This window comes from Salmo trutta, chromosome 23 (assembly GCF_901001165.1).
Source record: "Salmo trutta chromosome 23, fSalTru1.1, whole genome shotgun sequence".
Lineage (NCBI taxonomy): Eukaryota > Metazoa > Chordata > Actinopteri > Salmoniformes > Salmonidae > Salmo > Salmo trutta.
This window is the reverse complement of record NC_042979.1, coordinates 48783827-48799341: the sequence shown is the minus strand read 5'-3', so window position 1 is coordinate 48799341 and position 15515 is coordinate 48783827. Positions and strand designations below refer to the sequence as shown.

Sequence of the window (15515 nt, the reverse complement as noted above, 5' to 3'; positions counted from 1 at the left end):
GAGATAGACAGGGAGAGAGATAGAGACCAGGAGAAAGAGTCAGAGAGAGAGAGAGGGAGAGAGAGAGACAGACAGAGAGAGCGAGAGAGATAGAGACAGGGAGAGAGAGAGAGAGAGTAGTGAGATAGAGAGAGAGAGATAGAGAGACAAACAGAGAGAGCGAGAGAGATAGAGACAGGGAGAGAGAGAGTAGTGAGATAGAGAGAGAGATAGACAGGGAGAGAGATAGAGACCAGGAGAAAGAGTCAGAGAGAGAGAGAGGGAGAGAGAGAGACAAACAGACAGAGAGAGAGCGAGAAAGATAGAGACGGAGAGAGAGAGAGTAGCGAGATAGAGAGAGAGATAGAGATAGGAAGAGAGAGATAGAGACCGGGAGAAAGAGTCAGAGAGAGAGAGAGAGGGAGAGATAGAGACAGGGAGAGAGAGAGAGAGAGTAGTGAGAGAGAGAGAGATAGACAGGGAGAGAGATAGAGACCAGGAGAAAGAGTCAGAGAGAGAGAGGGAGAGAGAGAGAGAGGGGTGGGGTGGGGTCTGGGGCGGAGGGAGGAATGGGAAGAAAAGCAGGGAAGGGAGGGAAAGAGAGTTAGAGAACTTTAGAGACTTTTCAAAGCCAGCCAGACTGTGAAGATATGTGAGTTGAAGAATCTCTCTAACACCCTCAGCGTTTTTTTTTTTTTGTCTTTATTCCCAGTCTGAGCATCTCTGACCATCTGCGCTCTGTGGATGTGCACCCTGGATGCCCTAGCCCTGGAGTCTTTACCAGCCTACCGCTGCAGGATCATGTGTTATCATCTCTACTCTACTGTGACTCTGTGTCTGGTCTGCTGGTTCTCTCCAGGTATTTAGTTCTACTGTGACTCTGTGTCTGCTCTACTGGTTCTCTCCAGGTATTTAGTTCAACTCTTTGTCTGGTCTACTGGTTCTCTCCAGGTATTTAGTTCTACTGTGACTCTCCAGGTATTTAGTTCTACTGTGACTCTGTGTCTGTTCTGCTGGTTCTCTCCAGGTATTAAGTTCTACTGGTTCTCTCCAGGTATTTAATTCTACTGTGACTCTTTGTCTGGTCTGCTGGTTCTCTCCAGGTATTTAGTTCTACTGTGACTCTCCAGGTATTTATCTCTACTGTGACTCTGTGTCTGGTCTGCTGGTTCTCTCCAGGTATTTAGTTCTACTGTGACTCTCCAGGTATTTAGTTATACTGTGACTCTGTGTCTGGTCTACTGGTTCTCTTCAGGTATTTAGTTATTCTGTGACTCTGTGTCTGTTCTGCTGGTTCTCTCCAGGTATTTAGTTCTACTGTGACTCTGTGTCTGGTCTACTGGTTCTCTTCAGGTATTTAGTTATTCTGTAACTCTGTGTCTGCTCTACTGGTTCTCTCCAGGTATTTAGTTCAACTCTTTGTCTGGTCTACTGGTTCTCTCCAGGTATTTAGTTATACTGTGACTCTCCAGGTATTTAGTTCTACTGTGACTCTCCAGGTATTTAGTTCTACTGTGACTCTGTGTCTGGTCTACTGGTTCTCTCCAGGTATTTAGTTCTGCTGGTTCTCTCCAGGTATTTAGTTCTACTGTGACTCTGTGTCTGGTCTGCTGGTTCTCTCCAGGTATTTAGTTCTACTGTGACTCTGTGTCTGGGCTACTGGTTCTCTCCAGGTATTTAGTTCTACTGTGACTCTGTGTCTGGGCTACTGGTTCTCTCCAGGTATTTAGTTCTACTGTGACTCTGTGTCTGGGCTACTGGTTCTCTCCAGGTATTTAGTTCTACTGTGACTCTGTGTCTGGTCTACTGGTTCTCTCCAGGTATTAACAGATAGTTTGTTGATAGTATGACTATCCGGACTATCCAAAATACAGTGTGACCCAATCTGTTTATATTCATGACATAAGGCAGCTGATGACCTTTGACCACTATGTCATATAAAATATTTATTTTTAACAAATCACATGAACAGCGAACCTTGTGGACTTGTCAAGGCACCTAGAATTAGAATGATATTCCAAAGGTCTGTCGGTCCTCATTCTAAGGACCCTACTGAATGAGTTTATTCTCAACCCCACTTAGTAGAAACACATAGGGTCCAATGAAGACCGGACCCTAAACAAAAAAACGTTTCTGTTTCTCTAGCAGGAAACGTTCCTCTCACTTTCTTGTCTTGTTTGGACGACAAGCATCAGTAGGTTTTAAAACCCCCTAGAGTTGACGCCTGCGCCCCCCTCCCTGTGGAAATCCAATTAACATCATAAAAAAATAAAAAAATAGAAAGTCTGTTTAAGCTGGAGATACCAGTTGAAAGGTGGAAGAGCTACAGCTGTGTATGTCAGACCATGAAACATCCCCCCCCAAAAAAAAACGTTCTTCTCACAAAAACATCCACAGCGTCTAAATGGTTTTGCTATGAACTATTAAGATGAGAGTCTAACGAACACGATGGTGTTCTCCGTTTTGCTCTACGACCCCCACAAACCCCACGGGACTCGACTGAAGTCAGTACAGCCTGTCTGCCAACTTCTGCAGACAGGCTGTACTGACTTCAGACGAGTCCCGTGGGGCTTATGGGGGTCGTAGAGCAGTTTAGACTACACACAAATATGACAGTTGAGACTCTCATGAACATGCACATGTTGATTGTTTTCTTCTAGGACACCCACAAGCCTCACAAGACTTGTCTGAATGTAGCCTGGTACCAGTTAAAACAATTAATAAATATGGAAGTACAGTATGTATTGAAGTAGTTTAGTGTCTAAAATATGGGATTAAATATGTTAATAAAAAATGTAAAAAAAGAATTTCCTGACCTTTTTACATCTCTCAGATAGAGGACAGACATCTCTCAGATAGAGGACAGACATCTCTCAGATAGAGGACAGACATCTCTCAGATAGAGGACAGACATCTCTCAGATAGAGGACAGACATCTCTCAGATAGAGGACAAACATCTCTCAGATAGAGGACAGACATCTCTCAGATAGAGGACAGACATCTCTCAGATAGAGGACAGACATCTCTCAGATAGAGGACAGACATCTCTCAGATAGAGGACAGACATCTCTCAGATAGAGGACAGACATCTCTCAGATAGAGGACAGACATCTCTCAGATAGAGGACAGACATCTCTCAGATAGAGGACAGACATCTCCTCTCAGATAGAGGACAGACATCTCTCAGATAGAGGACAGACATCTCTCAGATAGAGGACAGACATCTCTCAGATAGAGGACAGACATCTCTCAGATAGAGGACAGACATCTCTCAGATAGAGGACAGCCATCTCTCAGATAGAGGACAAACATCTCTCAGATAGAGGACAGACATCTCTCAGATAGAGGACAGACATCTCTCATATACAGGACAAACATCTCTCAGATAGAGGACAGACATCTCTCAGATAGAGGACAGCCATCTCTCAGATAGAGGACAAACATCTCTCAGATAGAGGACAGACATCTCTCAGATAGAGGACAGACATCTCTCAGATAGAGGACAGACATCTCTCAGATAGAGGACAGACATCTCTCAGATAGAGGACAGACATCTCTCAGATACAGGAAAAACTCTTCAAAACAAATGACCTTTAGATTTGTTGTTGTTCCAGTTATGAATCTGTTTTTCAATGTGTTTCTATGGCTAATAGAAGTAAAGCCAAATTCAGCGTTTCCTCCCACCCTTTAGGTATCTTTTTGATACCGAAACGGGGTCCTACAATTCCAAATGAAATTGCTAAATGATCCTTGGTAAGACCTTCTTAAAACAATTCCATATGTTAGTTTAGTAGAACGCCCTCGAGGGTTAAAGTCGGTCAGTCTCTCACTTTCATGTGTTGTTTGGACAACAAGCAGCAATATGTTTTAAGGCCAGTCATTCAGTCCCTGGGGTTACAACACAAACCAGCCCCAGCATTCTGTCTCTCCATCTTCCTTTTTTTCCTTCAGATAACAGAGGGAGTCTATCTATCACCCTGACAGCTCTGTTTAGGATTCGGCCCAAATGGCACCCTGTGAGCCCTGGTCAAAAGTAGTGCACTATATAGAACTCTATACTTTAGAGTGGCGCATCGGTCTAAGGCACTGCATCTCAGTGCTAAGAGGCATCACTACAGTCCCTGGATCAAATCCAGGCTGTATCACATCCAGCCGTGATTGGACAGTCCAATAGGGTGGTGCACAATTGGCCCAGCGTCATCCGGGTTTGGCCCTGGGGGTAGGCCGTCATTGTAAATAAGAATTTGTTCTTAACTGACTTGCCTAGTTAAATTGAATGTTTTTTAAATATAGGGAATAGGCTGCCATTTCAGACGTATCCTATGCTGAGGTTTTAACAGACCGTAACACACCTCTATCCAACCTTCCCAAGTCACTCCCAATACAGCATGGCATATAATGTCTTAATACATTCTCATTTTATTGACTCATCTTTTTACACAGGTCGGCATTTATTGTCATGAGTCTTGCCCTAGAAACAACTCTGCAATGTGGTTACTAGCTGGGACGGTCACGAAGTCATAAAATCTCATTTAAAATCTAACCCTAGCCTTAACCATAACCTTAACCACACTGCTAACCCTAATGTCTGACCCTAAAGTTAAATTAGGCTAATTTGAGTTTTTTTAATAAATTTTTAGAATATAGCCAATTTTGACTTTGCAGCTGGCACATCTAGTGAACATTGCCCAGTTCTGCCTCCAGGACAAGACTCATCCCAATAAACGTCAACCTGCCAGCAAATGGGCTGAAGGAAATAGCTACGTTTTTGTTAAAGACCCAGTGCAGTCAAAAAAAATAATGGATTTCCTAAGTTTTATATATATTCTCCACACTATGAGGTTGGAATAATACTGTGAAATTGTGAAAACGATGATAATGCTCTTTTAGTGTAAGAGCTGTGTCACGCCCTGGCCATTGAGAGGTTTTTTATTCTCTATTTTGGGTAGGCCAAGGTGTGACTAGGGTGGGCATTCTATGTTCTTTATTTTCTATGTTTTGGCCGGTATGGTTCTCAATCAGGGACAGCTGTCTATCGTTGTCTCTGATTGGGAACCATACTTAGGTAGCCCTTTTTCCCCCTCCTTGTGTTGTGGGAAGTTGACTTTGTTTATGGCACATAGCCTTTAGCTTCACGGTTTGTTGGGTAGTGTTTATTGTTTTGTTCGGCATCTTTTCTAATAAAAATAATATGTACACACACCACACTGCACCTTGGTCCTCTCCTTTCAACCGTCGTGACAAGCTGTTTGAAAAGACCGCCTGAAATTTCAGCCTGTTTTGGTGGGATGGAGTTTTGAAGATACATTTGTTTAATAGACCAACAAGAAAGAGAATCTCTCTTCCAATAAGAGTTAGTTTTCAGTTCTCCCCTCCCCCACTCAGACCACTCCCAGAAAATCTTAAATAAATTCTTGCTTGAGAAATTGCTCTTTGCTAAGAAGCTATTTTTGTTTCTTTTTGACCATTTTTTATTGAAAACAATCACAGTAAAGGTACTTATTTGTTATCCAGAAATGATCACATTAAAGTAGAAAACAGCTGCATTGGACCTTTTAAGATACGTTTTGGCCGTAACTCAGAGGGTGTGCCGTCGCTCCAAACAAAATGTCCGTGTCCCAAGTGCCAACCCGTTACTGATATAGCACACTACATTTAATCAGAGCCCCTTGGGGATAGAGAGCCATTTGGGACAGATAAAGGCTGAGGAGGGTTTTCAGACCATGCAGAGAGAGAGAGAGAGAGAGAGAGAGAGATACAGAGCCAGACCACCTGTGGATGAAAAAAAACATGAGCTTTTCATTGAACAGAAATGAAAAAAAAACAAAAAAAACACAGAGGTCTGAGTCATATGAAACACAAGTGAGAAAGGAAACAATGTTTATGCTCAGTGAACATACAACCATATTGATATAATGAACTAGTTAAATTCCCTGTCAAATTTGATGTTCTTTATATAGTACCGTGTATTTATGTCTGAGGTGTACAGAATGTGACCCCTATGTCTTCACAAACACAGATAGTGGCAAGAAAAAGTATGTGAAACCTTTCGAAATACCCGGATTTCTGCCATAAATTGGTCATAAAATTTGATCTGATCTTCATCTAGGTCACAACGATAAACAAGAAACTAATAAGACAGAAACAATATATACATTTATGTCTTTATTGAACACACCGTGTAAACATTCACAGTGCAGGGTGGGAAAAGTTTGTGAACCCTTGGATTTAATAACTGGTTGACCCTCCTTTGGCAGCAATAACCTCAACCAAACGTTTTCTGTAGTTGTGGATCAGACCTGCACAACGGTCAGGAGGAATTTTGGACCTTTCCTCTTTACTAAACTGTTTCAGTTCAGCAATATTCTTGGGATGTCTGGTGTGAACTGCTCTCTTGAGGTCATCCCACAGCATCTCAATCGGGTTGAGGTCAGGACTCTAACTGGGCCACTCCAGAAAGAGTATTTTTCTTCTGTTGAAGCCATTCTGTTGTTGATTTACTTCTGTGTTTTGGGTCGTTGTCCTGTTGCATCACCCAACTTCTGTTGATCTTCAATTGACGGACAGAGAGCCTTACATTCTCTAGCAAAATGCCTTGATAAACTTGGGAATTCACTTTTCCGTCGATGATAGCAAGCTCTCTAGGCCTTGAGGCAGCAACGCAGCTCCAAACCATGACGCTCCCTCCACCATACTTTACAGTTGGGATGAGGTTTTGATGTTGGTGTACTGTGCCTTTTTTTTCTCCACACATAGTGTTTTGTGTTCCTTCCAAACAACTCAACTGTAGTTTCATCTGTCCACAGAATTTTTTGCCAGTAGCGCTGTGGAACATCCAGGTGCACTTTTGCAAACTTCAGTTTTCTTTGGACAGCAGTGGCTTCTTACGTGGTGTCCTCCCATGAACACCATTCTTGTTTAGTGTTTTACGTATCGTAGTCTCGTCAACAGAGATGTTAGCATGTTCCAGAGATTTCTGTAAGCCTTTAGCTGACACTCTAGGAGTCTTCTTAACCTCATTGAGCATTCTGCGCTGCGCTCTTGCAGTCATCTTTGCAGGACGGCCACTCCTAGGGAGAGGAGCAACAGTGATGAACTTCCTCCATTTATAGACAATTTGTCTTACCGTGGACTGATGAACATCAAGGCTTTTAGAGATACTTTTGTAACCCTTTCCAGCTCTATGCAAGTCAAGAATTCTTAATCTTAGGTCTTCTGAGATCTCTTTTGTTCAAGGCATTGCTCACATCAGGCAATGCTTCTTGTGAATAGCAAACTCACATTTTGTGAGTGTTTTATAGGGCAGGGCAGCTCTAATTTTAACATCTCCAATCTCATCTCATTGATTGGACTCCAGGTTAGCTGACTCCTGACTCTAATTAGCTTTTGGAGAAGTCATTAGCCTACGAGGTTCACATACCTTTTCTAACCTACACTGTGATTGTTTAAACGATGCAGTCAATATAGACAAGAAAAATACAATATTTTGTGTGTTATTAGTTTAAGCAGACTGTGTTTGTCTATTGTAGTGACTTAGATGAAGATCAGATCAAATTTTATGACAAATTTATGCAGAAATCCAGGTAATTCCAAAGGGTTCACATACTTTATCTTGCCATTGTAAGTGACAGTGCTAATATTTTATCAGACTAGTAGGACTATGTTAGTTAACTGTTGAATCTATAGATTAGTATGGTGTACGATTGTAACACTGGGGTGCCTTTCCCTTCCTGTCTGTATCTCCTCTGTGTATTTGTCAACGCCTCCTCCTTCATCTCTGTCTGTAGAGTGAGAACCTTGTCGTAATAACTGCTAAGTCTAGTCCAGGCTAGTTGGAAGACAGACACGATAGCACCCCTCCGCCCAAACATCTGTATTCTACACTTCCGCCCTGCTTGAACGTAACAGATCAGAAACACATTTGGGACTGTGTGTATCATCTCCCTGTCCGTAGGTTTTAGGATTAAACTCAACTGACTGTGATATGATACTCTGACATGGATTTTATCTTCCATTTTTTTGTTGTTGCTGCAAGAGCCATATTAACCCACACATTACACTGTCAGTAGTCCTCAGGACTATTCTTCCCCCTATAAACCTACACCCTGGTTGTCATGAGTCCTCAGGACTATTCTTCCCCCTATAAACCTACACCCTGGTTGTCATGAGTCCTCAGGACTATTCTTCCCCCTATAAACCTACACCCTGGTTGTCAGTAGTCCTCAGGACTATTCTTCCCCCTATAAACCTACACCCTGGTTGTCATGAGTCCTCAGGAATATTCTTCCCCCTATAAACCTACACTCTGATTGTCAGGAGTCCTCAGCTGCCTTCTTGTGTGGAACGAATGCTTAACAAAAGTAGCTACTGGGGAAATGACATGCCATTAACATTATATAACTTGATTTAAGCTGAGTGTTCATATTCTCCCAAGAACATGTCAGCAAATGTGAAGCTAGAAAAAAAAATCACAGACTTAAGAGGTTACGTTTTCTTGGTTCTACAGGACCTTCAGAAAGTATTCATACCCCTTGACTATTTCCACATTGTGTTGTCTTACAGCCTCAATTAAACATTTATTAAATAGATTTTTGCTGAAAAATAGTTTTGACTCACTGCTATATCGCTCCACTTATACAGGACCAGTAAAGGCCCCAATGCACTACTTCTGTGAGGAATAATAATGAATAAAATAATAACATTTTAGACAATGTTTTTTTTATTCTGATTATTCAGGGGGTGCCGCAGCACCCTCAGCACCCGTACTTCTATGCCGATTGGTAGACGTGTAAAAATCTAAAAGCTGAATATCTCTTTAAGCATGGTGAAGTTATTATTTAGGCTTTGGATGGTGTAGCAATACACCCAATCACTACAAAGATACAGGCGTCCTTCCTAACTCAGTTGCCGGAGAGGAAAGAAACTGTTCAGAGATTTCGCCATGAGGCCAATAGGGATTTTAAAATAATTACAGAGTTTAATGGTCATGAGGATGGATCAACAACATTGTAGTTACTCCACAATACTAACCTAAATGACAGAGTGAAAAGAAGGAAGCCTGTACAGAATACACATATTCCAAAATGTGTGTCCTGTTTGCAACAAGGCACTTAAGTAATACTGCCAAAAATGTGGCAAAGATATGCATTTTTTTGTCCTGAATACAAAGTGTTTGGGGCAAATCCATTGCAACACATTACTGAGTACCGCTCTTCATATTTTCAAGCGTGGTGGTGGTGGCTGCAACATGTTATGGGTATGCTTGTCATCGACATGGACGACAGAGTTTTTTTTAGGATAAAAATAAACGGAATACAGCTATAAGCACAAGCAAAATCCTAGAGGAAAACCTGGTTTAATCTGCTTTCCAACAGACACTAGGAGACAAATTCACCTTTCAGCAGGACAATAATCTAAAACACAAAGCCATTCAAGACCACATTGAATGTGTCACGTCCTGACCAGCAGAGGGTGTAGTTGTGTAGTATTTTGGTCAGGACGTGGCAGAAGATGTCTGTGTATGTTTGTTCTGGGTTGTATGTTTCTATGTTGGTCTGTGTGGCTCCCGATCAGGGACAGCTGGTTATCGTTGTTCCTGATTGGGAGTCATATATTAGGTGTGTGTTTTTCACTTGGGTTTGTGGGTTGTTGCGCTAGCACTGCTATTATTTTGTATGTATAGCCTGTTAGCCTGTCGTGAGTCGTTATTGTTTTTTCGTGTTTTGCTTCATTCTTTACATTAAAAAGATGAGTATCCACATCCCGCTTGCATTTTGGTCATCCATTCCCAACGACAGCCGTTACAGCATGTTCCAGAGTGGCTTAGTTACAGTTTTGACTGAAATTGGCTGTAACTATATGGCAATACTTGAAAATGGCTGTCTAATAATGATAAACAATCAACTTGAAAAAAATTATAATGGGAAAATATTGTACAATCCAGGTGTGCAAAGCACTTAAAGACTTACCCAGAAAGACTCACAGCTGTAATCACTCTTAGAGATTTACCCAGAAAGACTCACAGCTGTAATCGCTCTTAGAGACTTACCCAGAAAGAATCACAGTTGTAATCACTGTTAGAGACTTACCCACAAAGACTCACAGCTGTAATCGCTCTTAGAGACTTACCCACAAAGACTCACAGCTGTAATCACTCTTAGGGACTTACCCAGAAAGACTCACAGCTGTAATTGCCGCCAAAGGGTCTTCTACAAAGTATTCACTCAGAGGTGTAGAGCTACAGAGGTCACAGTACTATAGGATCAACAGAAAAGCCCACAATGTTTCATATGAAGGATGGTTTGATATGGATGCTGCACAGACTGAAAGGTAATTGGGGTAATATGAAACAGGTTTACAGAGTGGGGCCTATTTTTCCTTAGTGAGTGATGTGTGTGTCAGGATCATGCTGTTGATGCATAGTGTGTCTTTCTCTGCATGGCTTTGTGTCCAGGGGGTCAGATCGCTACGGGGTGTGTCTGTGTGTGTGCGTGCGTGTGTTTGTGTGTTTGTGCATGTGTTTGTGTGTGTGTGTTTGTGTGTGTGTGTTTGTGTGTGTGTGTGTATCCGGGAGGTCGGACCATCGGAGCGCTGCAGAACGTTGCATAACACAGCAGTGACCTCAGAATGCAGCCTACCATGATCTCTTCCATATGCTCTTTCTCTTCCTCTTCCTCCCTCCCTCTCTCTCTCTCTCTCTCTCTCTCTCTCTCTCTCTCTCTCTCTCTCTCTCTCTCTCTCTCTCTCTCTCGCTCCCTCTTCCTCCCTCCCTCTCGCTCTCCCTCTTCCTCCCTCTCTCCCACTCTCTCTTCCTCTTCCTCTTCCTCCCTCTCTCTCTCTCTCTCTTTCGTCTCTCTTTCTCTCTCCTTTGCCTCTCTCTCTTTCCTCTCTCTTTTCGTCTCTCTCGCTTTCGTCTCTCTCCCTCTCTCTCAATTCAATTCAATTCAATTCAATTCAATTGACTTAATTGACATGGCAAGTTCATTACTACTTACATTGTGAAAGTATATATATATTAAAAAATAATATATATATATATACATATATATATATATTATTTATTTATTTATATATTTCATATATATTTATATATTTATATATATATGAGACGAAAGAGAGAGAGACGAAAAATATATATATAAATAAAATGTGTGACCAACAGCAGTAATAATAGTAGTAGAGGACATGGGATTACCATTAACTACAACAACAATATTAATGTAAAAACAATACATTAAAGCAACGGTAGTAGACCAGTGTCAACATGACTGAGAAGACACATGACCTGGTATGAAAGACTAAACTAAACAAGATGGGAAATATTATCCACATTACATTGCACTTTTCACTGGCTGTCCCTCAGGTTGTGGCAGGAGGACACATATTTGGCTGCCAAAACTGCACATTTAGGCTTTTCACCCAATAAATATTAGATTTTTTCTTCATCTTTTATAGTTTCAAATTCTTTGTATTGAATTGTAATTTTGGGAAATAAATATTCTCTTAGGTCAGATTTTTTTGTGGTCTTTCCAATAGGTGATATAATTTTATTTTTGTTTTGTGATGATTTGGTTGGGCCAGATTTTCTGAGTGCTGTCCTGAGGCTGTATGGGGTTGGTTTGGGTTAGTGAACTGAGCCTCAGAACCAGCTGGCTGACTGCTGTCCTGAGGCTGTATGGGGTTGGTTTGGGTTAGTGAACTGAGCCTCAGAACCAGCTGGCTGACTGCTGTCCTGAGGCTCTATGGGGTTGGTTTGGGTTAGTGAACTGAGCCTCAGAACCAGCTGGCTGACTGCTGTCCTTAGGCTCTATGGGGTTGGTTTGGGTTAGTGAACTGAGCCTCAGAACCAGCTGGCTGACTGCTGTCCTGAGGCTCTATGGGGTTGGTTTGGGTTAGTGAACTGAGCCTCAGAACCAGCTGGCTGACTGCTGTCCTGAGGCTCTATGGGGTTGGTTTGGGTTAGTGAACTGAGCCTCAGAACCAGCTGGCTGACTGCTGTCCTGAGGCTCTATGGGGTTGGTTTGGGTTAGTGAACTGAGCCTCAGAACCAGCTGGCTGACTGCTGTCCTGAGGCTCTATGGGGTTGGTTTGGGTTAGTGAACTGAGCCTCAGAACCAGCTGGCTGACTGCTGTCCTGAGGCTCTATGGGGTTGGTTTGGGTTAGTGAACTGAGTATCAGAACCAGCTGGCTGACTGCTGTCCTGAGGCTCTATGGGGTTGGTTTGGGTTAGTGAACTGAGCCTCAGAACCAGCTGGCTGACTGCTGTCCTGAGGCTCTATGGGGTTGGTTTGGGTTAGTGAACTGAGCCTCAGAACCAGCTGGCTGACTGCTGTCCTGAGGCTGTATGGGGTTGGTTTGGGTTAGTGAACTGAGCCTCAGAACCAGCTGGCTGAGTGCTGTCCTGAGGCTCTATGGGGTTGGTTTGGGTTAGTGAACTGAGCCTCAGAACCAGCTGGCTGAGGGGACTCTTCTCTTGTTTCATCTCTTGACATTGTAGAGCTGTGTGATGGAATGTTTTGGGGTCACTTGTTTTTAGATGGTTGTTAAATTTGATGGCTCTTTTTTCTATTCGAATGAGGAGGGGGGTATTGGCCCAATTCTGCTCTACATGCGTTATTTGGAGTTCTTGCAATACAGTCTTGCGAAACTCTGCATGCAGTATTTCGATTGGATGTTTGTCCCATTTGGTAAATTCATTATTAGAGAGTGGACCCCATACTTCACTGCCATATAGAGCAATTGGTTCTATAACTGATTGGAACATTTTTGAGCCAGATTCTAATTGGAATTTCGATTTTAATGTTCCTTTTAATGGCATAGAATGCTCTTCTTGCTTTGTCTCTCAGCTCGTTCACAGCCATGTGAAAGCTACCTGTGTTGCTGATATTTAGTCCCAGATACGTGTAGTTTTTGGTGTGTTCTAATACAACTGTGTCCAAATATAATTTATATTTGTCATCCTGATTTCCGGACCTTTTTTGGAATATCATTCTATTTGTTTTTTTTAGGTTAACGGTCAGAGCCCAGGTCTGACAGAACCTGTGAAGACGATCTAGGTGCTGCTGTAACCCATCTTTAGTGGGAGACAGCAGCACCAGGTCATCTGCGTACAGCAGACCCTCTTTAGTGGGAGACAGCAGCACCAGGTCATCTGTGTACAGCAGACACTTGATTTCAGTGTTGTGTAGGGTGACACCAGGTGCTGCCGACTCTTCTAATGTCTTTGCCAATTCATTAATGTAGATGTTAAATAGTGTTGGACTTATTGGGCAGCCCTGTTTCACTCCCCGTCCCTGTGAGAAGAAGTCTGTTTGCTTGTTGTTAATTCATTAATGTAGATGTTAAATAGTGTTGGACTTATTGGGCAGCCCTGTTTCACTCCCCGTCCCTGAGAGAAGAAGTCTGTTTACTTGTTGCCAATTTTAACCGCACATTTGTTTTTAATGTACATTGATTTAATAACATCTTATGTTTTCCCTCCAATACCACTTTTTATTAGTTTATAAAAAAATACCTTCGTGCCAAATTTAATCAAATGCTTTCTTGAAATCTACAAAACATGAGTAGATTTTGCCTTTGTTTTGGTTTACTTGTTTGTCAATTAGTGTGGAGGGTGGAAATGTGGTCTGTTGTACGATCATTTTTTTAGAAATCCAATCTGGCTTCTGCTCAGGACGTTGTGTTCGTCAAGGAAATGCTGTAGTCTGCTATTTATGATACTGCAGAGAATTTTCCCCAAGTTGCTGTTAACGCAAATTCCTCTGTAATTATTTGGGTCAAATTTGTCTCAATTTTTATAGATTGGTGTGATTAACCTGGTTCCAAATATCAGGGGAAATACCTGCAGTGAGGATAATGTTGAAGAGTTTGAGTATAGCCAATTTGGAATTTGTGGTTTGTATATTTGATCATTTCATTTAAAATACCATCAGCACGACAGGCCCTTTTGGGTTGGAGAGAGTGCAAAGTTTTTCCAATAATTCTTCTTCTGTAAAAGGGGTATCCACAGGATTCTGATAGTCTTTGACTGCTGATTCAAGGATTCATAATTTTTCTTGTATATCTTTTTGTTCTGGGCTCTTTGTTATATTGCTGTAGAGGATTGCAAAGTGATTTCTCCACATATCCCCATATTGGAGAGCCAATTCCTCCTGACGAGGTTTGTTTAAATTATTCAAATTCTCCCAGAAGTGGTTTGATTCTATGGATTCCTCAATTCCATCCAGCTGTTTTCTATTGTGCTGTTCCTTTATTGTTCTTAGGGTGTGTTTGTATTGCTTCAGTGTTTCCCCGTATTGAAGGTGTATATTTTTGTTGTCTGGTTCTCTGTGTTTTTGATTAGATATATTTCTCAACGACTTTCTTAGATTTTTGCAATCATTATCAAACCATTTTTCATTTTCTGTTATTTCTGGTTTGCTCTTATGCTTCTTTAGATTAGTCAAGGAGGCTAATTTGTCAAATATAAAGTGTATGATTTTTAACCAGATAAAGAATTCTCCTGTTTTGATCAATTCGATTGAATGAATTAGTTCAGATTTATACCATATTAACATTCCCCCTTGAGTCTCTGCCCTGTCCTGAGTCTCTGCCCTGTCCTGAGTCTCTGCCCTGTCCTGAGTCTCTGCCCTGTCCTGAGTCTCTGCCCTGCCCTGAGTCTCTGCCCTGTCCTGAGTCTCTGCCCTGTCCTGAGTCTCTGCCCTGTCCTGAGTCTCTGCCCTGTCCTGAGTCTCTGCCCTCTCCTGAGTCTCTGCCCTGTCCTGAGTCTCTGCCCTGTCCCGAGTCTCTGCCCTGTCCCGAGTCTCTGCCCTGTCCTGAGTCTCTGTCCTGTCCTGAGTCTCTGTCCTGTCTTGAGTCTCTGCCCTGTCAGATTCCTGTTAATGTAGTGGATGGTAGGATGATCTCCCTGTAACCTAGTGGACAGCCAGTGGAAACATCACCTCTGCACCATGTTTCCTGTACTACTACAATATCAACATCATAATTTTATTTCAGGAAGTCTGGGTTTCTGCTCTTTAGCCCAAAAGCAGAGGACTTCAATCCTTGTAAATTCCAACATGCAACGTAAAAAGATTTCATAACTTTTTTTTCTTTACCTTCAAAATGAGACAAACACTCACAATCCAACAAGAACTATTAAAATAGGATTTTTCAATTTCAATTCAATTTTTTAGTTTTCAATCTCTCTCTCTCTCTCTCTCTTTCGTCTCTCTCTCTCTATTTTGTCTCTCTCTCTCTCTCTCTCTCTCTCTTTCGTCTCTCTCTCATCTCTCTCTCTTTTGTCTCTCTCTCTCTCTCTCTCTTTCGTCTCTCTCTCTCTCTCTCTCTTTTCTCTTTCGTCTCTCTCTCTCATCTCTCTCTCTTTTGTCTCTCTCTCTCTCTCTCTCTCTCTCTTTTGTCTCTCTCTATGTGCTCTGCTCTCCAGCGGCTGTAAATCACAGCTAGTTTAGAGAAAGATAGTCACTGGAAAGGAGAGAAAAGCTGTCGTTCATTTACAGCCGACTCTCCCTGTCTACCTACTAGTATCTCCCTGTC

The 15515-nt window shown here is 42.0% G+C and overlaps 1 protein-coding gene across 3 annotated transcripts in view; it reads left to right on the top strand.

Annotated features, from left to right (window-relative positions):
* The first annotated feature begins 578 nt into the window (after positions 1-578).
* LOC115160173 (tyrosine-protein kinase receptor Tie-2) overlaps positions 579-15515 on the top strand; it is a 74231-nt gene continuing 59294 nt past the window's right edge. For 2 of the 3 annotated variants that reach the window (XM_029710554.1, XM_029710553.1), the window contains exon 1: positions 579-838. In XM_029710554.1, the coding sequence (XP_029566414.1) occupies positions 724-838 (115 nt within the window). In that variant the 5' untranslated portion in view covers positions 579-723. Of the gene's footprint in view, positions 839-1570; positions 1604-15515 lie in introns of those variants that run through there. The other variant, XM_029710557.1, reaches the window with a different exon arrangement.